General features: G+C 43.1%; 1 protein-coding gene across 4 annotated transcripts in view; it reads left to right on the top strand.

Moving 5' to 3' along the window:
• PPP2R3A (protein phosphatase 2 regulatory subunit B''alpha) overlaps window positions 1-27,409 on the top strand; it is a 204,105-nt gene that overhangs the window by 58,585 nt on the left and 118,111 nt on the right. For 2 of the 4 annotated variants that reach the window (XM_056564385.1, XM_056564379.1), the window contains exon 2: window positions 328-446. The exons of 1 other annotated variant lie outside the window; for it this stretch is intronic. In XM_056564385.1, the coding sequence (XP_056420360.1) occupies window positions 411-446 (36 nt within the window). In that variant the 5' untranslated portion in view covers window positions 328-410. Of the gene's footprint in view, window positions 1-325; window positions 447-27,409 lie in introns of those variants that run through there. One more of the 4 variants, XM_056564381.1, reaches the window with a different exon arrangement.

Raw genomic sequence — 27,409 nt, 5'->3', positions numbered from 1 at the left:
ATCAAATCTGTGCAGAATACTGTACGTGTGAACAGACCCTTAATCCGCTGGAGAAGTCCCGGTACTACGCTTTAGTGAACAGGATGGAACTTACTTCTACCTCAGTCTGCCAGTTTTGTAAGGGGCTGCTGTAAGTGTTAAAGACTTAGGGTATATGTGTGTCGGAGCTCTGTCACGGAGTTCGTTTTAATGACAAATAACGACCTGGAAAATCCGTTGAACAACGGACACAAAGGGGTCCCATCAGTTCTGCGTTTCTGTCTGGTAGCCACTGTTTTTTCTTTTATTTTCTTTTTCTCTTATTTTCTTTTTCTCTTTTCTTTTTAGGAGTCGATCGAAGAAACAATTAAGTTTTTAATGCGCTCAACTCTATTCAACTTAGCGAGCCCAACGAACGGAGACCAACTTTGATGTCATCCTGGCCTTATACTGTCAGTGAAGGAAAGGTAAATGTTCAGCTGTCGATTTTAAGTCATTTCCAGGAGGTATAACAGAGGTGCAGCATAATAAGTTCTAAGACGCGATGCACCAGAATTGTTATTTCACAACGAATACAAATATGTAAAGTGGACATGACAGGAGAACTGACAGAATAATCTCTTCTGCATTACTGATCATTGGGTTGTCTCTTTCTGTCATGTCAAACATTGTATTTGACCTCTCTTTAGCTAGCTCTCTTTTGACATTACAGTTTTGACGGATTCTTTATAGGAAACAAATGTGTGTTTTTTTTCTTATGGTGGTAAAAAATAAGAAAAAGATTTACGCCCAAATTCTATGCCTCCGGTCCAGTATCCCCCCCCCTCCCCCCAAGAAGTACTGCAGTGACTTCCCGTATATTGTTCACATAATGCTCCAGCAAATCACTGGCCAGTGATATGGGGTCTTCTCCTGTATATGGCACAGGACGAAGCCAAAGATTGACTGCAGCGCCATGGTTGTAATACAGTTCAAAGAAAGAAATGGCTGCACTCACCCAGGGGTCTTGCCAGATGAAACCTTTATTCAACTATCCATACAACGGTATAGCGGGTAGACGCAGAGGAGCAGCCTCGCAGCTTGCTGCGAGGCTGTTCCTCTGCGTCTACCCGCTATACCTCTGTATGGATAATTGAATAAAGATTTCATCTGACAAGACCCCTGGGTGAGTGCAGCCATTTCTTTCTTTGAACTGTATGCTTCCATTTGCTTAGTTTGGAGTGCACCCCCCGTGGCAGCCCCAAAAGTGTTTTGCCGGAGTCTCATTTCACGGATGTTATTCATTGTGGATTGCAGTGCCGGTTTCACTCGGTCTCCTTTAGCTGTTGGCCATGGTTATGTTTGCCACATCATCTCGGGAAGGACACTGGAGCAGGGGAGAGTTTCTGGATGAATAAATATATAAAAATGTTCTTTACCTACTGGAAACCACTTTAGTTGACTTTAAATCAAGCCTTTACCATTAGCATTATGCTCGCTCCTGTAGTATGCTGAATTTTTTGCGCTGTATCTTACAGCTGTCTTTACTTTGTAAGGATTGCCTGAACTCCTGGCACGGTGAGGTTAAAAATCACTACAGACATCGCCTGCCAGCTCTCATGTTTCAGGAACCGTCATGTTTCCTGTTGTGCACAGGCAAGTGTAACCTGCAATGCCAAGTGTAGTACAGAGGAAAGCGTATTGTGCAAAGGGACTCTCATGTGTAGATGGGAGTAATGGAGAAATAGGAGGATCAGTCCTGGTTCAGGGTTTAAAGAGCCAAGTTAGACAAGTGCCCTTGCAGATTCAACCAGAATCCTATGCATGTTGTAAGTCCAGCAGTGCATTGGTCAGAAACAGGATAATGCTTATAGCCCAGACTATTGGGGGCACATAAAGGAGTCATCTCATGTATCTTCAGTATACACTTCTGCTCTGGGGAATAGCCTTCGGCTTTGGGAGATTCTTTTTACATAAATAGTTTTATATAAGGCTTGTTCACAGTTTGCACTATGCTCTTCTTGTCAGGAGGTTCCAGTATTTGTTACCAAGAATAGAACAATCTGCAGCGCCATTCATGTCGCTATAAATGGAAACCATAATGGCAGTGTGAACAAAGCCCTATTTACCCGAATTCTATTATATGGCAAAATCAACTACCTGGAAAAATCTAAACTCTAATCTAAACTCTAAAATCTAAACTAAATTAGTAAATTTGTAGTCATCGATGCACAAAAACAGTATTTGTGGTAGTAACAAGGAAGATCATTCCCATGCTTGAGGATATCTGGCAGTGTTTGCACTTCTGCCTATGATCCGGATGGTAAAAACATGCTGGTGTGCCTCACGGTACAGTTACATAAGTGCTACACTATGGGGAAAGTACATGCTTGCTGTGTACGCTTGGAAAATCTCCCAAATTCTGTGAAATGGATGTATGCATAGGAAGTGTCCTTTCGGCATATGTTTGGTTTTAGACAGTAGATGTATTATTTTCATCTTTATAGGAAAGTTTAAGGCTATGCTTTTTAGTACATTGGGTTGTATGCAAATCTATGGCAGTATTGTATTTGATAGAGCTACACACATCTGGAGATTTTGCCATTGTACAGGTAAACCAAGGTATGAGTCTATCTGCCAGATTGTCAGCCTACCTATTGGGGATCGGCCGATTAACGGTTTGGCCGATATTATCGGCTGATATTCACGATTTGGAACGTTATCGGTATTGGCAATTACCTTGCCGATAATGCCCCCCCCCCCCCCCCCCCCCACCAAGGACCGCTGCTGCTGCCCCATTGCCTCCCACATTCCCGGTTTTATAATTAACTGTTCCTGGGGTCTGCGCTACTTCTGGCTCCTGCGGCATCCTGCGCTATTGCTGTGCGCAATGACTAGTGACGTCCTCAACGCGACTTCACCGTCAGTGCGCACAGTGACAGCTCTGGCCGCTGCCGGAACCAGAAGTAGTGCGGACCCCGGGAACAGGTCATTATAAAACCGGGGATGGGGGAGGCAATAGGGCAGCAGCGGTGATTGGACTCAGGACCGGCAGGGGGAGAGAAGCTGGCGGTGGCGGTGGTTGGCAGGGGGAGAGAAGAGGGCGCGGTGGTCTCTGGCCAGAGGATGGGGGGGGCAGCGGCGGTGGTTGTATGACTCAGGAGGACCCCAGGACAGGCAGGGCGAGAGAAGGGGGTGGCGGCGTTGGTCTCTGGCCATGCAAAAGCCGCTGCAGTTCATTGATTTAAATCGAGAACTACTCGAGAAATAGCCGATAACTTCTACCGGCCTCAAAGTTCACAGATTATGCGTATTGGTATCGGCCCTAAAAAATCTGTATCGGTCGATCCCTACTACCTATAGGGGATAATATCCATGGAACAGTATTGGTTCTTGGCCTTTTTTTTTTTATTTTTTTTTTTATCTTATTGCTTAAATGGGTTATCCACAAAAACTTTAAGCAATGTGCCCAGGCTGCCTGATCAAGCTGAAAAAAACTTGTACTTACCTCCTTCTCTCCCCTGTAGCCTATGGTATCATGACACGTACTCTCTGCTGCATTATACATCTCAGTGCTGCAAACAATAAGTCACATTGCTTCAAAGCATAGAAGAAATAAGTCGCACTCATCCAATCAGTTTGAGTTCCAATTCATAGCTTTATTCAAAGCAAGTGTACGGGGAAACACAGGTTTCACCTACACTTGCTTTGAATAAAGCTTTGAATTGGAACTCAAACTGATCGGGTAAGGGTGACTTATTTCTTTGATGCTTGGAAGTCCTTTCATTGCTTGTATATGTCAGCACCCTAGAAGAGATATGTCTTGTTAATCCAGTGGGACGGTGGTCAGCTCTTTGGCCCGTGGACCGCAGCAGTGCCTGATTGCGTCTGCTCTCCTGTTGTTGCATAAGTCACATTGCCCTTAAGATTATCACCGGCTGAGGTAGGACAAAGCTGCAAAAAGTGGAGTGCAGGGGAGACTGGGCACCCCAATAATGGAGGCTTCGGGTGTGTGTGTGTGTGGGGGGGGGGGGGGGGGGATCAAAATGAAAAAATGACTGGACAGCCCCTGACATCTCAAGGAGAGAAAGTCTTCATCCTGAAGAAAACCAGAATGTAAAAATTGGCCGGACTACAAACCGGTAAAAAGGATTACATGACCACAAAACCTCAGACTGTAAATACACAGTTATTATGGATCAGTCATTCCTTCACTGCTCTGCTACATAGTTCATTCAGACAGGTATCTGGTTGCACCTACAGCACATAAATCACTTTATCACATTGATCCCCTGAATCAAAATGACCATGCCTTTTAATCTCTGCAATTTTGGATGCCCAATCTATGTTATCCACCCAAACACTTCAGTAAATAAATAGGTCTAAATTTCAGTGTAACCTTGGGCAGAGTGTGAGCCGTTGCAAGATAGATCGCTTCCGGCACAAGTATCCAGAAATGACTCGATTATTACAAAACTCAATCTGGGCAAGAAGGATTTGTTGGAGCCACAAAAAAATGCATTAAGAGCTAGGACAAGCTCAAAAAAGGCTTGACAGTGTTGTGGTAAAGGATGGTAGGAAAGCCAAGATGCAGGGGTGTGGAAATTTAAAAAAAAACTACTTGTCCAAGGGACTAAAGCGGAACACAATCTACTTGTCCCTCAAGAAAATCCACTTGTCCTGGTTGATGAAATAATTTCAACCAAAATAGTCCGATTCCCCCCACTAGACCACTAGGGATGGATATAAGATCCTTTAGACACTGCTGACAGCGGTGATCTAATGGGTTAATAGGTGATCGCAGTATGTCAGGCTAATAGCGGCCGGAGAGCTGTAGATCCTCTTACACCCGAGACAAGCCCAGAAAAGTCTACATGTAACTTTTTGATCACCTTATAAAAAATTTCTCATATGAAGTGACCAAAAATTAGCAATTCTGGACTATTATTTACATTTACACCGTTCACCGTACGGTTTAATTAACATTATAATTTAATAGTCTGGACATTTCCACATGTAGCGATACCACTTATGTTTATTTTTGTACATTATTTTTATTTAAAGAAAATTGGAAACTTTTTTATTAGGAAAGGGGCTTATTCACATATATACGCACCTTTTAAAATATTTTAATCACTATTTTTCAGTCTCAATAGGGACTTATGTGTTACTGGGGGGGGGGGTGTTCTGCTTCTCCAGTTTATATGGTGCATTTGTGTCAGAAAATGCTGGAAGTTTAATTTAGTTACTAGATAACTACAACACCCAGCATGCCCTGATACAGCCTATGGTTGTGTGGGTGTTGCAGCATGTTGCACTGTATAGTAGGACAGTTAAGGTTATTGTGTAACATGCTGGGAGTTGTAGTTTTGGTTTGTGTCAGCTGCAGACCCATAGGATGTGTCAAGGAATACAGGGAATTACAGTTAGTAACTACAACACCCAGCATGCCCTGATGTAGCCTACGGCTCTGCAGCTGACCCGAACCAAAACTACAACTCCCAGCATGTTGCACTTTATAGTTCTACAGTTTAGGTTATGGTCCAACATGCTGGGAGTTGTAGTTTTGGTTTGGGTGTGTTTGTGTGCATCCGTGGGGCTCTTGGTCGTCGGGTGAGTATGAAGGGGCAGGATTCTGAGGGTGCAATTTAGTGCGGGTGCCACTAAAAATAAATAAAATTAGATGGCACAACTGCCCTAATGCCTGTCTGCTCCTATACAAAACATTTATGCATACACATATCATACACACACCCGCCACTGCCCCCCCCCACATCATACATTACATACACACATACACTCACACCATACATATACACCATACATATACACACATCATACATACACCCGCCGCTGCCCACCCCACATCATACATCACATACACACACACATCACACTTAGACATTATACACACATCATAAATTACATACACATCACACATAGACAGACATCATACACACATACACTCACACCATACATATCCACCAGTGTTTCCCAACCAGGGTGCCTCCAGCTGTTGCAAAACTACAACTCCCAGCATGCCCAGGGCATGCTGGGAGTTGTAGTTTTGCAACAGCTGGAGGCACCCTGGTTGGGAAACACTGATATACACCTGCCGCTGCCCCCCCATCATACATTACATACACACATCACACATCCACTCACACCCTACATATACAACCACCCTTCCTGCCGCCTGCATTCTTGGTCTCCTCACCTGAGCCGCCATGAGTGGACATCAGAGCTATAGTCCTGGCCGGTGTGAGGTGAGATTTTCGTCCTTCCCCCCCCCCCCCCTGCTCTGTGTTTTCCCCGTGCAAACAAGCAACCTCCCCGTGGTGGATTAGGTCCTGTCTAGACAGAGCAGGGGGAGGGGGAGGGGGGAGCTGAGTGCGGGGGATGGAGCTGTGCACGGAGCTGTCTACATCCTCTCTCTCACCCTGCTGTGTCTTCTGAGCTGCGTCCTCCGGGAGGGGAGATAAGGGGGGGCTCTGCAGTCAGCTGGAGGCCGCCGCCCCCTCCATACACTCAGAGCTGGTGTGAGGTGGAGACTTGCATCGGCTCCTGCGCCTCACACCGACATTAAAGAAAAATAAGGGGGAAGTCTGTCTGTCCCTGCTAGCCCGATACAGGGCTAAATCTATAAACAATTCACCTGCCCGGCGCCCAAAACTACTTGTCCCGGGCGTCGGGCTATAGGATTTCCACATCCTTGCAAGATGGCATCCACACACACCAGCCCATGACTAACAGCAGAGAAATCTGGGCCTGGAGAAAGCCATATGCTTAGCAAAGTATATGTATACTGCTACCAAAGAATCAGCATTGCCATGGAGACCCTTACCAGCCACACCGGGACAGCTGGGAGGATAATCTGGCAGCTCTGGATTCATGGCACTAGCTATCGAGAGGAAGATGGTGAGCTGCTGCGTATTTTTCCACCCATTAAAGTCAATGGGTAGTAAAATCTGTGCAAAAATATGACATGTATGACCCTATCCTTAGAGGGATATTTATATGTAAATCTCAGAAGAATGTATACAATCCTCCCTTTTCCGTACGAAGATCGGCAGTGCATCACCCATGCATCAGCAGTCCAGAACATAGGTAGCTGATAAAAATGAGTATTGTGGCTCCGTACAACCAGCTTTCCCCATACTGTTTTTATGAAGGATCACCTAAGATGGGGCAAAATTTAGAACACATTTTAAAAGCATCTGAAAAGTTTTAGGTTCAGTGGGGAGGATAAGGCAACAGGGGATGGCAGCTATCTGGATTTTATTGGTATTTCCATAGTGAACTATTTACTTGGCTGTGGAGAATAAAGCTGATTCTGTCATTTTCCTGATTCTATAAAGGATTGTTTTCTTCGCTGTATCTATGGCTTGAAACCTAATACTAGACGCGCATATCCCCCCCCCCCCCAGACCAAGGCGCGTTCCCCTCGTTTATTATCTCCTGCTGCATGTGGGCCCTCATGTTTACGGGCTTTAAGGAGGTGTTTTGATCGTCCTTTTCTTGGTTGCTAAGTGAAATTTAATTCACACAAGTAGCGGCACAAAGCTGAATAGGAAGATGTTGCAACATCTCGACAAGCTGGGGCTAAGTGGGGCAAGCTCAGCATTAGAACTGGAAGACTTCCAGCTTTTTTAGTGAGATCATATATCTGCTATTGTGGGCTCAGCTCTCCTGATACATCTCATTGCATTCACTCAGTTTAGTTGTCAAGGCCGAGAAGCCCAGAGGGCACAATGTACTAAGCTGCATTCGCTGACCGCCTGCATGTCTGTACCATCCTCCGTGTTCTCTTCTGACAGCGGTATAAGCCTCCAGGTAGTAATGATGCTTTATGGGATGCCAGCTGATCATGTGCTGAATATTCACTGGCATTTCATCAAAAGGCAGAAGGTGGAGACCCGGATTTGTGCCAGGGCATCTCTGGTGACGCACTGCACAATGATCCCAATGCACATGGTAAAAAGGCAGAAAACAACCTATTTTAAGAGACCTGGAAGCTCCCTCTTAACATGCTCTCATCTGAATTTTCATGTCATTAACAAGTCCTTATGCGTTGTAAACTGTGGTGTATAATGGTGCTGTGGACAGATGCCTGAGATTTAATAAGAATAACAAATATGCTTACGCTACCCATCTCCAAGTTACTCACTTTTGTGTTGGTGTGACGAGGGTGCCCAGAATAAGGCAATGACTATACGCTGCGTGTCAGACAGTAGTGTATACACTATAGCCTATATGTTGCCGATTAGTCATGTAGCTGTGAGTCATTATAGACGGTGAGCTACCATGAGGCTATGGCTGTCACATAGTAACACAGCTTGCTACTACTTTAGAGGAAATCAGGATGCAGATAAAGTGTTCTATGCCTCTCCTTTCTACCCTCTCAGTGCGGAGTGGATTTCGTTGTTGCAGGGGATCATACAGGGCACTAAATGACTGATGTAATATAGTGTATGCACCAGTGGTCTCCAGACGTTGCAAAACTACAACCGATACTTTAATTCTAGTACTCGCCGATACCAATTAGGAGTACTTTTATTTTATTTATTTTAAAGGGAATCTGACACCAGGGTGTCCCGGTTTCTGGCGCTGCTTACCGTGCTGATATGTGGGTCCTTGTTGTGTACATTGGAGGCGGCTGCTGTAGTATGAGCAAAGATTTCTCTTTTCTCCATTGGGCAAAACATGGGAATTTGCATTGGCGGTGAGACAGTTGTCTTCTGAGTGGTTGTGCTGATGATCACATGGTGAGCAGCGGTAAGAACCGGGTCACCTGCACTACCCACCTTTAAATTCAAGTTAGTTCAGGTGACCCTGCTGTAAGATTGCCTTTAATAGTAGGTAGTATCCCTATAGTAGGTAGTATAAATAGTTGCAGACATTAGCAGCAGCCCCCCCTTGTAGACAGCATGCCCCCCCCCCCCCATGTAGACAGCAGCCCCCACCACCACACCCTCGGTAGTGCCCCTGGGAGTTGCTCACCTATGGCTGTGCTCTGTTGGGTGTTGCCGCTCCTCTGCCCAGTTCTCCTGTCCGCATCATGGCGTCCTATGGAGGAGCATGTGATTCCTCCATAGCGTTACACTGGGCGCAGGGGAGGAGGGGGAGTCACATGCTCCTCCATGGGACGCCATGATGCGGACAGGAGAACAGGGCAGCGGAGCGGGGCATTTCACGGGCCCCACTGAAGTAGGTATTGGACTTGCTATCAGGGACATTAAGCAAGTCCTTGATACCATGCAAATGCCAGGTATCGGCCCTGATACAGATACTAGTATTGGTATCGGGATATCCCTAGTAAACACAGTGCTCTGAGAAAAGATGCCCCTGAATTATGTTATGTGAAATACTAGTACTTACCTGTCTTCTCTCCATACATGTCTGGTAGTAAATATTTGTGCTCTCCATAATCATGCTGGTCCTTTGTTATCCCTCCTGTAAATGAATTGACCATGGGTGTTGCCATTTCTGTTGTCAATTGTGTCTCTACAGTCTTACACTATCCAGACACAGCAGTCCATATGTTCCCACATTTTGAGGAGGAATGACAGAAGGATCGTACGACACAGAATTTTGTGAGAATACATGGAATGCCAGTAACTACTAAAACAGACCTGTTGGGGGAGCCCTTTAATAGTCACTTGTTTTCTTGTTGTTCCTTACTTCTGCTGTATTAATTATAATGCGTAACTTTCTTTCTGTAAAATATTCACACATGAGCTGAACCTTGGCTCCGAGTCTCTCCACTGTTTTTAACTGCAGTCACCTGGAAAATATTTGTTTGCCCTTGGAGGAGTGGATTAATATATTTTGTGCCAATTAAAAATAACATGCCTTATTAAACCCAGGGACTGGTACCTGGAAAATGGTTAATTCCACCCACAAACCGAGCCCCGTTCACCTTGTGCAGAACAATTTATTTTTGCAATCTTGTTTGTTGCTGGCAGCCACGTACCTCTTGTTCTGAGGGTGTCCTTACAAATGTCGGGCCGCTCCAGCCTCTGCTTCTCATGCTGCAGAACCCTTATTTTCTCTATGCCATATGAGATTAGGGAATAGGGGGTATAGAGATCTTTGTATTTGTGCTTCCAAGGCAAACAAGGGTGGTTTTACTGTTTTTTTGGAGGCTCTTAATAAATCCATAAATATTTTAGGCTTTTGCTAGACACTGTCCAGATTACCGGTAACTGTGCAAAAGTAGTGCACACTTACCGGTAATAATGACCAGACTATTTATGCCACGAGACACTTTGCTTTTGGGGACAGGTCATCCAAAACCCTGGCATCAAGACTGTTTGTTTGTTTGTTTGTTTTTGTTTTTAGTTACCATGGCAGTTTTAGAAGCTTGATTTGGCAGAAGGTGGCTCAACCAAATAAGTGGGTTCCTAATAAACTTGGCTCACTATTGCTAAGTGTATGCCTTTTGATTAATTTTGAGCTATGTGCACTGTTTTAAAAAGTTAGAAAATTAAATTTGTGCCTGCTAGGAAGTGTAAGTGTCAAACTTTGCACCATTTTCTGACTTTTTTCTTTGTTCGGCTCCAAAGACACTTTAGTTTTGGGCTCTTGTTGGCTTAAAAAAAAAAAATTATACTCACCTGCCTTATCCCCTGCTGCCATCCTGACGGTCTGTTCTCGGGTGAACAAGACTTCTTGGTTTCAACATACAGAAAACACCTGATGGCAGTAGCAGGGTATCAGGTTGCCGACCTAGCTAATAACTAAATTAAAGGAGTTATCAGGGATCTTCAGTATTACTCTACCGCTGGTCAAAAACATGTATGACAGTCTGTATAAAAGACTGATATTTATCATGCATATTAGCCTGAGAAGCTTCTACCAACGTAAGTAATTTGTTTCAGTTTTGGCTCATGGAAGAGTACATGTGCCCTGTATGTCCAGTTCATACATGTATTTTTGTATATTTAAAAAAAAATCTGCACATGTTGACTGTTGCTCTTGGTTTAGAATGAGTTGGACACGTTGTTTCCCTGTGAGGTGGATGGCATGGATCTCCAGTAAGACTATCTATACCGCGCTATGCCTGCTATGCTCACATGACTGGGTACTTTTCAAATATAGACGTCGATAGCAGCTTGACGTCTGTCATTACAATGCAGCAGGATCATGTAGTTATTTGGAGATAAAGACGTGTCATGACCATTGTGTTATGGAGTCACACAACAGATGGCTATGGTACTTATTCATCTGCTACTTTGCCAGTTAGTACACCGCTCACAAAAAATAAAGGGAACACTAAGATAACACATCCTAGATCTGAATGAATGAACTAATCGTATGAAATACTTTTGTCTTTACATAGTTGGATGTGCTGACAACAAAATCACACACAAATTTAAATAACACAAATCAATGGAAATCAAATTTATCAACCCATGGAGGTCTGGATATGGAGTCACACTCACAATCAAAGTGGAAAACCACACTACAGGCTGATCCAACTTTGTTGTAATGTCCTTAAAACAAGTCAAAATGAGGCTCAGTAGTGTGTGTGGCCTCCACGTGCCCGTATGATCTCCCTACAATGCCTGGGCATGCTCCTGATGAGGTGGCGGATGGTCTCCTAAAGGGGATGTCCTCCCAGACCTGGACTGGATGGAGCGAGACATGATGTCCCAGATGTGCTCAATCGGATTCAGGTCTGGGGCATCAATACCTTCCTCTTGCAGGAACTGCTGACACACTCCAGCCACATGAGGTCTAGCATTGTCTTTCATTAGGAGGAACCCAGGGCCAATCGCACCATCATATTGTCTCACAAGGGGTCTGAAGGTCTCATATCCTTACCTAATGGCAGTCTGGCTACCTGTGGAGGGCTGTGTGGCCCGGCCCCCCTTCAAAGAAATGCCACCCCACACCATTACTGACCCACCGCCAAACCGGTCATGCTGGAATATGTTGCAGGCAGCAGAATGTTCTCCATGGCCTCTCCAGACTCTGTCACCTCTGTCACATGTGCTCAGTGTGAACCTGCTTTCATCTGTGAAGAGCACTGGGCACCAGTGGCGAATTTGCCAGTATTGGTGTTCTCTGGTAAATGCCAAACGTCCTGTACAGTGTTGGGCGGTAAGCACAACCCCAACTGTGGACGTCAGGCCCACATACAACCCTCATGGAGTCTGTTTCTGACCATTTGAGTGGACGCATGCACGTTTGTGGTCTGCTGGAGGTCATTTTGCAGGGCTCTGGCAGTGCTCCTCCTGCTCCTCCTTACACAAAGGCAGAGGTAGTGGTCCTGCTGCTGGATTATTGTCCTCCTATGGCCTCCTCCACATCTCCTGAAGTACTGGCCTGTCTCCTGGTAGCGCCTCCATGCTCTGGACACTATGCTGAAAGACACAGCAAACCTTCTTGCCACAGCTCGCATTGATGTGCCATCCTGGATGAGCTGCACTACCTAAGCCACTTCTGTGAATTGTAAACTCCGTCTCATGCTACCACTAGAGTGAAAGCACCACCAGCATTCAAAAGTGACCAAAACATCAGCTAGGAAGTATAGGAACTGAGAAGTGGTCTGTGGTTACCACCTGCAGAACCACTCCTCTATTGTGGATATCTTGCTAATTGCCTATAATTTCCACCGGTTGTCTGTTCCATTTGTACAACAGTATGTGAAATTGATTGATAATCAGTGTTGCTTCCTGAGTGGTTTGACTTGGAGTTACAAAGTGTGATTGACTTGGAGTTACATTGTATTGTTAAAATGTTTCCTCCTTTTTTTTTTTTTTGAGCAGTTTAGAACTCCAATGTGTGGTCATTTGGTGGCATACGACTGGTTAAAATATTGTTTAGTGAATTGAGATCTAAGGATTGTGTTGCTGCTGTGAACGTTTAGTCGCATGTTGTGTGCATTCTCAGAAGATGCTCTTTAAGTGAGGGCACACAGTGGTCCGGTACACTCATGAATGGTTTTAGTTCAACTATAGAATTATCTGTAATTTCCTCAGACCAGATGTTGAATTTTGTAGCCCGTACAAGCCCAATACACATGTTGTTTCCTTTTTTTTTTTTTGGGCAGCTAGAATGTCCCAAAATGATCTTCTGCTGGATGACTAGTCCACTGCACGATTTTTTGACTTGCATTCGTTCAGATCCGATGTCCATCATTATTTTCCTTCTCTATTTTCACCTTGTACAGATCTTAGAGACTAAGAGTTTACAAACTGATCCAGCTGCGAGAAAAGGACATACCACGGCGGTGACATGTGTTTTTCCTCTCGTAACTGTGTCGTCAGGGAAGTGACCTCTGACTGGCTATACAGCCTTGGGTTACTATGGCAGCCGAGCAAGTTGATGCTGGCGACATCTTATTTCCCACGCAAATGCTGAAAGAGTTCACTGTGCGAGTGGAGGAAACCTGTAGAAGTTGTGAGAAAAGCCAAGTTATTCATCGAGAAGCGAGTCAAACGCCCATTAGTTCTGTGTTCTTGGAGAGATCCACCACCCACAGCATGGTGTAGGCCTTATAAACAGTGTGTATCTTATATAAAGCAAACTACTGGGCAGACTTCTCAAGGAACATATCGTTCAACTTCTAGTTGCGTTTTATTTGATGGTTTTTCACATGAAAGTATTTGTCAGACTCATAAACACTTTGACAGAATAGAAGTCCATAAAATAAAGTGAATTTTCTCTACCACTTATATCACAAACCAAGACTATTACCTGCCAGTCATTTTAGTTAAGGGGTTAATTACATATATTTTTTTGGCTATTTCTTTATTTTGTAGAAGAGGGAGAAGGTCTGTATTGAAGTGAAATTGTGTTAGACTGTAGGTGGCCACACACTTTTAGTAGCTTTTATCCAAATACTTACTGGCCCTACACATGCTCTTCCTCCATCATGCACATGTATGCTCTGTTTGTTCAAGCATGCATGTGTTCTCAATGGCAAGAGGAGAATAAGCCACTGCCAGACATCCCTGGGGGCGGCTTATCTCCCTTGAGAGCAAAAAGTCAACATTCTCAATCCTTGCCTCAAGTTTATTTTGTATGTGTTTGTAATGTTGAAGCAAAACCACGACAGCCCACCCAGACATGGGGGAAACAGAACCTCATTGCTGGAAGGCAACAATTCTAGCTCCAACCCTGACTCTTGTCTCTTATGTGTCGAGAGAGGATAGTCATGTGATCCCCCTTTAAAGGAGTTGACATATATTACACAAAATACTGTAGCCCTGGATTGGCAATCTGTAAATGTGCACAACTGTGGCCTCCTAGTTTAGAATAATTTGAGTACTTACTGCTTAACACACAGCTGCTTGAATCTCACGACTATATCTAGTGATCGTGGGGGTCTCTGCATTGGGACCCCAACCGATTAAAAAGCTTTTGGCATGTCAGAAGTTTGCATGTATAGTAACTATTTAACTTTACACTAAGAATTAAATGGTTTTAGTAAATGAATACTGCAGTATTTTTGCAGAACCTAATGACCTTTTTGCTCCAACTACATAAATATACTTGTTCTCCATATGTCTTGTGGGTAGCTTTACAATATTCTCAGAACCCGTAAAACACAGATGCCTCAGTCTTGCCTTTGAACATGCTTTATATAAAACAACCATGTGTATTTTATGAGTTTTTGTCCACATGTGCACAAATAGGAAGTGTAAATGAGCTGACCAAAAAGTAAACACATAATAAAATATCCCAGATATACTAGTGATATCAACCAACAGCTATTGTAAAGAAGCACAATGACCACTGAGCCAATGATCGTTGAGCATCATGTGGCACTTCACCAAGGTATCTAATGTGACACCGTGCCTATACACTTTTTACACTTATATCGGACAAGGTTTTCCACCATGTTGGATAAGTAAAAGAAGCGTTCTTCCAGGTTTCGTTACATCACGTCCCGCCTCGTCATGTTACGTCGCCCACACACAGCGTTCAGGCACTCAATGTTCCGGACTCTGGGGAGCGGAGTAACCCTTTAATGGTGCAGGGCATGTGATAAGTATTGGGGGGGGGGGGGGCGGCGTAGGATGTGTGTTCCCAGTGGCGGGACCCCCATGATCAGACATCTTATTCCCTATCCTAAGGCAATACCCCTTTTAACCCCTTAACGACGCAGGACGTATATTTACGTCCTTCGCCGGCTCCCGCGATATGAAGCGGGATCGCGCCGCGATCCCGCATCATATCGCGTCGGTCCCGGCGCTAATCAACGGCCGGGACCCGCGGCTAATACCACACATCGCCGATTGCAGCGATGTGCGGTATTAACCCTTTAGAAGCGGCGGTCAAAGCTGACCGCCGCTTCTAAACTGAAACTGAAAGTATCCCGGCTGCTCAGTCGGGCTGTTCGGGACCGCCGCGGTGAAATCGCGGCGTCCCGAACAGCTGATCGGACACCGGGAGGGCTCTTACCTGCCTCCTCTGTGTCCGATCGACGAATGACTGCTCCGTGCCTGAGATCCAGGCAGGAGCAGTCAAGCGCCGATAATGCTGATCACAGGCGTGTTAATACACGCCTGTGATCAGGATGAGAGATCAGTGTGTGCAGTGTTATAGGTCCCTATGGGACCTATAACACTGCAAAAAAAAAAGTAAAAAAAAAGTGTTAATAAAGGTCATTTAACCCCTTCCCTAATAAAAGTTTGAATCACCCCCCTTTTCCCATAAAAAAAAATAAAACCGTGTAAAAAAATAAATAAACATACGTGGTATGGCCGCGTGCGTAAATGTCCGAACTATAAAAATATATCATTAATTAAGCCGTACGGTCAATGGCGTACGCGCAAAAAAATTCCAAAGTCCAAAAAAGCGTATTTTGGCGCAAAAAATTAGTCCTCATACCGCCCCGTACGTGGAAAAATAAAAAGTTATAGGGGTCAGAAGATTACATTTTTAAACGTATAAATTTTCCTGCATGTAGTTATGATTTTTTCCAGAAGTACGACAAAATCAAACCTATATAAGTAGGGTATCATTTTAATCGTATGGACCTACAGAATAATAATAAGGTGTAATTTTTACCGAAATATGCACTGCGTAGAAACGGAAGCCCCCAAAAGTTACAAAATGGCGTTTTTTTTTCGATTTTGTCGCACAATGATTTTTTTTTCCATTTCGCCTTGCATTTTTGGGTAAAATGACTAATGTCACTGCAAAGTAGAATTGGCGACGCAAAAAATAAGCCATAATATGGATTTTTAGGTGGAAAATTGAAAGGGTTATGATTTTTAAAAGGTAAGGAGGAAAAAACGAAAGTGCAAAAACGGAAAAACCCTGAGTCCTTAAGGGGTTAAGACCAGATTTTGTGTGTAAGATTTTCTGACCTTCATGCGTTTTGCTTGGGGGGCCATCCTTCTTAGAGAAGACTACAATAATTGTATGGAAAAGTGATCTTCTCAAAGAGGTTTCACTCTGTAAAAAGGAAGGTTTATGCTGCCTACATTGCTGGAGTTTTCACTGGCTGTGAAGGGTCAGTGAGATGTATCCCCTTGGACAGATGACTCAACCAGTTTATTCATATGCAAAGACAGAGAAGAAGAAGAACCTTTCTGCTAACATCGGAGACCTCTCCACCAGTCACCTACCAGCCACAAATACCTAAATAAAGCAGTCATGTATCTATGGACAGACACATGATTTTCTAGCATTCATTTTGTACGTCGTAATGTACTAAACTATTGTATTGTCACTGGTTACTGTGGAAACTGCATTATCGTGATTTATGTAATACCCAGACTAGACTGGTTTACTCTGTAAGACACTGTGTGCCCTACCCCACTTGAATTCATGTGTATCTGGTTTCTTTCCCAGAAATGATTCCACTCCTCAGGATTTTTTCTGGCTGTTTTATCTTTTACTTTTCTTATCTAACAGCACAGTACCAGTAATGGAGGTAGAAGAACCATTATACAGCTAGGGATAGAATGTAAATGAAGCATAGCTTGTCATATCACTTGTCATCCAAATAACAGTAAGAGAAAACCTGCGCGTGAACTGGTGGTTCATTTCTTACAGAATCCACTTGTAGAAGATGCTTCCAACATCATGGCGTGCTAACTCTCCTTTTCACTTTCGGGTGCGTCTCATGGTCGCACTTGTAGCTGGAACTTATGATGTAAGGTAATGTTGTATAAGGCCGGGTTAAATAAATAAAAAAATGGATAAAAATTGCCAGAAGTGCATCAGTTGTGCATGATCCGGCATCCATTGTTTGTGATCGCGGGGCGGAAGAACGCACCAACATGCGTTCCCCTATCTGTGCCGGTCAGGTGAGTCAAATCATCCGGCGTCTGGATGATTGTGAACGGTCCCATTCAAATAAATGGGATCGGTTCTGGCCACATGTTCCCTCCCTGACAACGGACTCAGGACATATGTAATTCCCCTATATTTTTTATTAATTTTTTTTTTGTTCTTTTTCTGGAAAGACAAATGGAACCTTAAATTGGAGCTTTTAGTAACTTATTTTATAGGTATTTTGGTCAGAAACTGAAAAAAGGACAGTTGGATGATGCCAACCAAGAACAGATATTTTATAGTAAGGTGGTAAACAAGTAGACCAGGCAAAATAGGTATGTGTAATTGGCTGTCTAGGCATACTGGGAGTTGTAGTTCTGCAACAGCTGGAGACACCCTGGTTGGAAAACAGTGATTTAATGAGACGGGTGCAATTTATACACCGGATATCATGCATAAAGCGTACCCATTAGATCCAACAAAAAAAAATTTTTTTTTTATATATCACTCAGTACCTAACCCTGACCATGTACATCTAATTTGTGTCTAGCACCTTTATTTTTTTTTATTACACTTTTAATTTAGCTCACTAGTCTGAATTCCTTTCAAAGGGAGGAGGCGTGGCCTCACTGTGCAGGTCTCCGCCCCCTCCCTCAGTATGCTGTCTGCTCACATCTCCCCTAGCATTAGCAAAACTACAACTCCCAGCTTGTCCTCACTGACTTTAGCGGGACACAAGATGACAGTGGGAGGATTTTTCCTCCAGCTCTGATCCCTCCGCTCACAGCTGTCAATCAAGGAAGTGTGTCTTTGACGCATGGACATAGCAGGACTAGTATGTGTCCAAGCAGGCGGGGGGGGGGGGGGGGGCGCAGTTGTTTGACTGGCTTTTTCAGTATGAAATACTGAAAATTTTCTAAAGAAAGCAATTCAAAACCTATTGGTTACACATGCATTACAACATATGAAAAGTTTTTGTATCTGACAGTGCCCATTTAAGTGTATTAAGTATAGTGCACTGCACAGTTTGCTTATGTGACTGAGGCCTTATGATGTGTCTGTACGGGGGCATACAACGCATTCAGAAAGTTTCAGATCCTTCTATTTTTTTCACTTTGAATTATTTTGCGCCCTTGTGGAATAAATAAATATATTTTTTTCCCCCATCATTCTGACATAGGTAGTCAGACCCCTTTTCAATAGCCATTTCTTAGTCATCTCTGATTGGAGTCACCTGGAGTAAACTTAGTTGATTCAACATGATTGGGAAGATTGGGAAGACACAGCCCTGTCTAAGATCTTATAGCTGATAAACTATATTTGACAATAAACCAAACCATTAGGAGGAGACAGGTTTGTGTGTAGCTACAGATATGGAGAAGGGTACAAAAAATGCTTGCTGCTCTAAGTTCCCAAAAGCTCAGTGGCCTCCATAATTCTTAAATGGAAGAAGTTTTAAACAACCAGGAGCCTTTCCAGAGCTGACCACCCCACCAAACTAAGTAATCTGGGTAGAAGGGCCTTGGTAAGAGAGGTCAAAAAGAACCCAATGATCATTTTGGCTGAGCCCATGAGTTCAGATGGGAGAAACCCCCAGAAGGGCAACTATCCCTACAGCATGCACCAGCCCCTCGTCTGTAAAAGTCAAATAAAAGCCAGCTGGAGTTAGCAAAAAAGCACCTTAAAGGGGTATTCCAGGATTTTTTTTATTTGACTATGCTACAGGGGCTGTAAAGTTAGTGTAGTTCATAATATAGTGTCTGTACCTGTCTGTGACGGTTTTCTCACAATTCTTCTGTGATTTTCACCTTATTATTTATTTCTAACAGCATACAAAATGACTGCTGTCTCGGATTTTTCCAGGCTTGCAATTTCAGCTGATGACAGGGAGCCTGTCTGCTTCAATGGGTGGAGTGATCGCTTTGTGGGAGAGAGATCACTCTACAACTAATGCAACAGCTGTAGTCACCCTGATTGAAAACCACAGGTCTTTTGTTTCAGTGGGTGGGGTGGCTGATGTGTGGGAGGGAGGAAAATGGAATTGTGGGATTTGTAGTCAAAAAAAGAAAAGTCAAACAGGAAATGCATGTTCACAGAAAGCTAGCCACAGTGTTATGGTAATCTCACAACATAGCCATTTGCCCCAAGACAAGCGCAGATCCTTCCTAGGCATGTCCATTACTGCCTGCCAGGTACATACTAAAATCACCTTATGGTGGATAACCCCTTTAAGAACTCCCAGACTTTGAGAAACAAGGTTCTCTGGTCTGATGAAACTAAGACTGAACTTTTTGGCCTAAATTGTAAGATTTATTTTTGGAGGAAACCAGGCACTGTTCATTGCCTGCCCAGTAACATTCCTGCTTTACGCATTGTGATGGCAGCATCATGCTGTGGGAGTTTTCTTCACCTGCTTAGAAAGGGAGACTGGTCTCAAAGAACAAAGTACAGAGATTTTAATTTTTTTAATTTTTTGTAAACCTTATCCAAAGCACTCTGGGCCTCAGACTGGGCCAAATGTTCACCTTCCGACAAGATCATGATGCAAAGCACACAGCCAAGACAACACATGAGCTGTTTAGGGACAATTCTGTGAATGTCCTTTAGTTGCCCAATCAGAGCCCTGACTTGAACCCAATAAAACATAATCTTTGAAGAGACCTGAAAATGGCTTCCACCAACGGTCCCCATCCAACCTGGCAGAGCTTGAGAAGATCAACAGAGAAAAATAGCAGAAAATCCTTAAATCCGGTTGTGTATACCTTATGGCCTCATACCTAAGAAGACTGGAGGCTGTGATCTCTGCCAAAGGGGCTTCAACTAAGTACAGAGTAAAGGGTCTGAATACTTATGCCAAGGCTTAATTTTAGTTTTTCCTTTTTAATAAATTAGCAAAGATTTCGAGCCTTCTGTTTCACAAAAAAATAAGTTTCTCCTCAAAGTCCACAACATAACAACATGTAAAAAAGGGTCTGAAAACTTTCCGAATGCAGTGTATGTGTAGCATTTTCCCAGACCGGCATTTTATAAATAAAAAAAAAAGATAAAACACATATTGTCCCTGATATATCTATCAGCCTGAAACCCTTGTCTGTCCGCCCCGCCCCAATAACAACCAATCACACCTCAGCTTTCACTTTACCAGAGCTTAAGATATGAAAGCTGAGCTGTGATTGGTTGTTATGGGAAAAACAGACAATTAAGGTTTCAGGCTCATTAATAAAGCTCACCTATTATGTGTAATACTATGATAATTGGTACATTTCCATTCCAAGTCCAGCAGTAGACAGGTTTTTTTTTTGGGAAACACTGTATGGTCTTGTAGATGCAATGCCACTATTGTTTTTGTACAGGAACCTGGGCCGTGTATAATCTTCTGCTTCTGCTTTGTGTGTGTGCGCCAAGCCTGGTGACTTTCAGATCAATCTATGTACATGTCACGTAATTAGATACCTGGCACTTCCCACCATGAGTTGTTCCATCTGCTTTCTTTCCTCTTTTGGCCTTTTTATGTGATCTGTGAGGCAAGGGAAGGGGATGGATTGGGTGGGCCGAGACTATTCATCTCTCCTGGGAAGATGAGCCACCTGCTCCTGGAAATAAGCGATTAGACAGGGATATCTCCTTACGGTCTAAAGTCATTTGTCTCTCAATTTGTAAGACACGTTAAAAGGAAGAAATCTTAGATCTGATGTTAACTTAACTTATCATCTTCCATTTTCTGAAGAACAAGGAACTATTCCAACATATTACACTGGTCCCTTCTAGATGCTGCAAGCCAATACCCAAATCCTGATTGTCGCATCTTCCCTGGAAATATAACATTTTAGATTTTTCAGAGTAAATTTTTCTTGTGTTAAATACAAATCAACACGTTTTGACTGTCACACCGGGCATTTGTGTGGCATCTGTTGGTGCCATATGTCATGTAGAAAATAATTCACCGTGCTGCACTGACTGCTACAGTATTCCTTCTATTATAACCTTGACTTTTCTACAGAAAGTGTCGCACCTGCCAGATGTTAATCTGTGGGTTATTAAGAATTCTCATTTTATTCTTTGCAGTAGTGCCTTGTGTGTGGTGCTTCAGTTTTCCACTTACAATGTGTTCTTTCGCATTGGTATTTTTGTGCTGTCGTCCACTGTTTACCGTTTTTCAGTTTTGCTATATGTAATGATTCAATATTTTAGGCTAACTTCTCATTGACCAAGTACAAGTCAATACCAGCTATTTAGAGTTGAATACATGTACAGTAAGTAGATGGTGTACATTCTGGCATACTTTTCTGCCCAATTTAACATCAGGTGTAGCGAGGTACAACTGCTTAGTGGAAAGTACAGTTGCTAAGTTAAAAGGGTCTCCTTATTTAGAGGACCTGTGCCCCATACTGGCTGGGTATTGCACAGTTGCTTTACCAACTATACTGCCCAGTTACCAACTATACTGCCCAGTGTAAGGCTAAGTTTCCACTTTTTTCTCTGGCAGTTTCTGGAAAACTGCCACTGCAGTTTTTGAGCCAAAGTCAGAAGTGGATCCATAAGGGAGGAGAAGTAGAAGTCCTTCCTTTATATGTCCTATTCTTTTTTAATACATTTCAGGCTTTGGCTCAAAAACTGCAGTGGTAGTTTTCCTCTTGTCAGATCAGCTGAGAGAGTATGCTCGGAGGGACACTTTAAACCATTGTGTTCTGGATTTTGTTAGTGCACTTTTTTTCAATGGGTTATCCTAAGAGGATGTATCCCCTATCTACAGGAGAGGTAATGAGCATCAGATCAGTGAGGGATCCAACCATTAGGACCACAAAAATTGGGGTCCTTTTGTCTTCTAAATGAGTGCAGTGGAGGTCAAGCATCTATTCACTGACTGACGGCTAAGCAGAACGAAGTGCGGCAACTTCTACAGAAGTCCCACTGCGAGTTATTGAAACATCATCATGCATACTTGACCACCACCTCACTTGTTTGGAGAAGAGGGACCTATGTTCTCATGATCAGTGGGGGGTCCCAACCATGAGACCTTCATTAATCAGATACTTATCACCTATCCTATGAATAGATGATAGTTCTTATCTTGAGATCATCCCTTTTAAAGGAGAACTGTTACCAGGAAAATGCTTCCTGATCTATCGGCATCATGGAGAGCCTAGCAGATTAAGATATATTATCTTTGAGGAAAAGGATTCAGTACGATTTGTAACTTGCTGACTGGAATTTCCTTTTATTTCAATCTTTCTATCTTTCATGGGAGTCCAGTGGGTGGTCCTATCATTGAGCAGCACTGCCCACTGGACTCCGAAAAATAGAGCAGAGATTTCAGTCAATAACTTACAATTTATACAACATTTTTTTTTCCCACAGAAAATAAATCTCTGCTCAGCTCTCCCTCCTCTATAACATAATGCAGATTTAGTGGTAAACCTGTCTCAAGGAAAAAATGGTATCCAATCAATCCGCATCATGTTATAGAGCAGGTAGAGCTGAGCAGATTGATATATTTCTTGTGAAAAAGATTCCGTATAATTTGTAAGTTACTTACAGAAATCTCTGCTCTTTCTAGATTTAGGAGTCCAGTGGGCAATGTCGCTAAATGATTGGACCACCTACTGGACTCCCATGAATAGAAAGATCAGGAGATTTTGGTCAGTAAGTTACAAATTCTGCTCAATCTTTTCCCAGGAAGATATAGATCAATCTGCTCTATAAAATGACGCAGATTAGATAACATTTTCTTGGTGACTGATTTACCACTCAATGTTTTGAGGAGCACGTAGATAAAAACTGGTGGAATTGGTATCCGTATGCTAATTGAAACAATATTTAGATATTCATGAGCTAGGATGTGTCACTAGGCAACAGTGATTCTACCCATCACTTAAAAGCATGATTCTAGCAATAAAAAATGTCCATCAACCACCTTTCATTTATTTATGTTTTGACGATTCTCCTGTATAATTGACGACCTCACCAAGATCTCGGCTAGAGATACTGAAGGAGTTGTAGCCATTTCTCCCTGCTCATAATTCTGTTCCCATCTGATGTTGTTTTCTCACACTTTTTTTTCTGAGTTGAAAAGTGTTAGAAACGGTGACAAATAGTCTGTTTTTATTAGCGCTGTATTTATTATAGGGCGGAATGCTGATAACCCTTCATTTCTGAACATTAGTTGTGCCATATTAACAGCCCTACACTATTATCTGGATTATTTACTACACTATAATTGGACTCCAGGCTGGATTTATGCAGAGAACACACGAGTATTATCCCAGATGTCAGGTTCGGCTTTCATAAGCAATGTATTCACAGTGAATTCCATTTGGCCCAAAACGCGTGTGGAGAGCCAAGAAGTGACCCTATGTTTGCTGGTTATAAAGACTGTAGTAAAAGGCGGCTGAGACCAGAACGTGTGTGTGTGTGTGCTGCCATGTGGGCAACAGATGCCCATCAATCTCCAGGACTGGTGCCCGCAGTCAGAAACTATAATCACTATGAGGAAATGTCATGAAATCACTTAACGTAATTTATGGTAATTTTTATTTTCATACACAACCTTTATTCTATTATAAGGCATTGGCTGGTAATTCTATGTGAATTCGACAATTCCGATGAAACAAGAAGCAAGGATGTTGAAGGGAAAAAAACCCTTTACAATTTACATTGAATTTCTATGGTAACTAACTCATCCTGCATTCATTTTCATACCTCTTTACATTAGACTCCCACATAGCTGTCACCAGTCGTGACTGACCAGGAGTTTGCAGCATTGTACGTTACTTGCACCTTCCAAGGTATTGCAGAAGTGATGTTCCGTGATACTTTATTGCTGTTAGCTTACTAGGCAGAGGTTTTGGAAGTGGATTTTAACTTTAAAGAACTCCACCATCAGTAATCCCTACAGTGCCATCTGTTTTATTCCAGCACAGCTGCATTCATGCATTCCGTTACTGTAGCTGAATCATGTGATCAGCAGCCTGACACACACAAAATCAGTGCTTAATTTGTCAACGGAAGTGGTCTGTCCTAGGTAAACTACAGGATGAAGTCATCACCCACCAGATTCCTCCTAACAGCTCCCAGTCCCCTCCCCACCCAGTTCTGTATACTACTGCTAATATCTATATCTATCTATCTATCTATATATATATATATATATATATATATATATATACAGCAGCTATACATCTCCTCTGATGCCTTGTTTATACAGTCATGGCTGTAAATGTTGGCACCCCTAAAATGTTTCTAGAAAAGCAAGTATTTCGCACAGAAAAGGATTGCAGTAACACATGTTTTGCTATACACACGATTATTCCTTTTGTGGGTGTTGGAACTAAACCAAAAAAGGAGGAAAAAAAGCAAATTGGACATAATGTCACACCAAACTCCAAAATTGGTCTGGACAAAATTATTGGCACCCTTAACTTAATATTTGGTTGCACACCCTTTGAAAAAATAACTGAAATCAGTCTCTTCCTATAACAATCAATAAGCTTCTTACACCTCTCAGCCGGAATGTTGGACCACTCTTCCTTTGCAAACTGCTCCAGGTCTCTCTTATTGGAAGGGCGCCTTTTCCCAACAGCAATTTTAAGATCTCTCCACAGGTGTTCACTGGGATTTAGATCTGGACTCATTGCTGCCACTTCAGAACTCTCCAGCGCATTGTTGCCATCCATTTCTGGGTGCTTTTTGACATATGTTTGGGGTCATTGTCCTGCTGGAAGACCCAAGATCTCGGACACAAACCCAGCTTTCTGACACTGGCCTGTAAAGTGCGACCCAAAATCTGTTGATATTCCTCAGATTTCATGAGGCCTTGCACACATTCAAGGCACCCAGTGCCAGAGCAGCACCCAGTTCTTTTCTTTGTAGGCCTCATTCCATTTTCAGTAAACAGTAGAACGACGTGCTTTACCAAAAAGCTCCATCTTAGTCTCATCTGTCCACAAGACGTTTTCCCAGAAGGATTTTGGCTTACTCAAATTCATTTTGGCAAAATGTAGTCTTGCTTTTTTATGTCTGTGTCAGCAGTGGGGTCCTCCTGTGTCTCCTGCCATAGCGTTTCATAGTGAACTTCTCTCCTTTTTAGCTGCTTTCAGGTGTTATTTTTATATTGCCCACACCTATTACTTTTCCTGGGTGAGTTTAAAGGAGCATCACATGCTTGAAACAATCTTATTTTTCCACAATTTTGAAAGGGTGCCAATAATTTTGTCCAGCCCATATTTGGAGTTTGGTATGACATTATGTCCAATTTGCTTTTTTCCTCCCTTTGTTGGTTTAGTTCCAATACACACAAAGGGAATAAACATGTGTATAGCAAATCATGTGTTACTGCAATCGTTTTCTGTGATAAATACTTAATTTTCTTGAAAAATTTCTATAGGTCTTCTAGCCAAAAAAAAACCTTTCCCATCAGTCTACACCAGCGATATCCAAACTGTGAAGTTTGGTGCAAAACTACAACTCTCAGCATGCCCGGCCAGCTAACAGCTGTCAGGGCATGCTGGGAGTTGTAGTTTTTCAACAGCTGAAGGTCCGCAGTTTTGATCAACAGCTGTGAGTTGTAGTTTTGCAACAGCTGGAGGTTAATATTTTGGTGGCTACTGGTTTACATTATTGCCAAAAAAGGTGGTTCCTAAATAGATAATTCTTTTTAATACCAAAAAATTCCCAAAAAAGGGGTATAAGAATAAGTGCCCCTCAATGTTATAAAATGGGGAATATAGAAATTCATCTGACAAGCAGCTCAGAATTTCACAACCTCTGATCCCTTTTGGATTTTTTTTTAAGCTCTGGGAGGGATTCTTCTTCTTCTTTCCAGCCTCACCTGTCACACAGTGATGACCTGGTAATGACATAAATTGGAGTTGACTGTTTAGCCTTTATAGTAACCTGTAAAGTTATGTCTAGGGGATCCATAACATGCTGCAATGGGAGGAAAGGTTTTTACATGTAATGCAATCCAACAGGCCATGTCCTGTATGTCATTTGTTAATCAAATCCAGGTAATATGTGTTTACTATATTGGATAACAGGGCTTGACAAACTTACAAATTTTCTTTGAATCTACGAGCTAACAAAAAAAAAATTAAAATTAGGAGCCTGGATTTTATGATTTAATTTTTTTAAGTGATGTGCACAATTTTTATTTATTTTATTATATCTATTAAAACACTTTTTTTTTTTTTTTTTTTTTTTTTTTTTTTTTTTTGTAGCTGTAGCTTTTACCGATACGACTTTTCTTTTGGATAGTATTTACTTTTTAATCCCTTTTCATAAAAAAAAAAATTTCTAGGATGTGATAAAAAAAATCTTGCTTTTTTTTTTTTTTTGCATTTACTGTTAACTGTGCGGTATCTGGAATGTGACAATTGGATAAATGTTTATTTATACACACACACACATATCGTTTTTTTAGGGCCGATACCGATAATCGGTGGCGGTTAGGGCCGATAGCCGATAACTTATACCGATATTCCGGTATAAGTTATCGGCTATTTATCCCCCCGGCGACACCGCAGCAGATCATTGATTTAAAGCGGGTGCTTTAAATCAATGCACTGCAGTGGCTTTTGCGGTGCCATAGGCCGCCGCCGCCACCACCCGCTTATCTCCCCCTACCTGTCAGGGTGGTCCGGGCCATCCATCCTTCCTGTAGTGTCCGGCGGCATTCCGGGTGGAGGGTGAACCCGTCCGGGCTGTCCTTCTTCTCCGGGGGTCATCTTCTCCACTCCGGGCAGGCTCCGGCCTAGTACGCTGCATAGACGCTGCTGCGCAGTGATGCCCGTGCGCAGCGACGCACCTGGCGTAGCGGCGTCTATTCAGCGTACTAGGCCGGAGAAGATGACCCCCGGAGAAGGACAGCCCGGACCGGTTCACCCTCCACCTGGAATGCCGCCGGACACTACAGGAAGGAAGGATGGATGGCCCGGACCACCCCCATTCTGGGTAAGTTTTAATTTTTTTTTTATTGACTCGAGGGTGGGGGAGGGGCCCGACCGGTATAGCGGTATGGGCAAAAATCCATACCGGTATACCGGCCATCACTACGGTGGGGGGTGCGACGCTGTGCTGTGGGTCGGGGGGGGGGGGCGGTGCGGCGGGTCGGGAGGGGGGTCAGTCGCGGTGCGGTGGGGGCGGTGCGGGTGGCGGGGAATTATCGGCAAGGTAATTGCCGATACCGATAATGCCCAAAATCTTGATTATCGGACGA

Source organism: Hyla sarda, chromosome 3 (genome assembly GCF_029499605.1).
Source record: "Hyla sarda isolate aHylSar1 chromosome 3, aHylSar1.hap1, whole genome shotgun sequence".
Taxonomy (NCBI): Eukaryota; Metazoa; Chordata; class Amphibia; order Anura; family Hylidae; genus Hyla; species Hyla sarda.
Note: the sequence above shows the minus strand (reverse complement) of the source record. Positions and strands in the feature narration are given on the sequence as shown.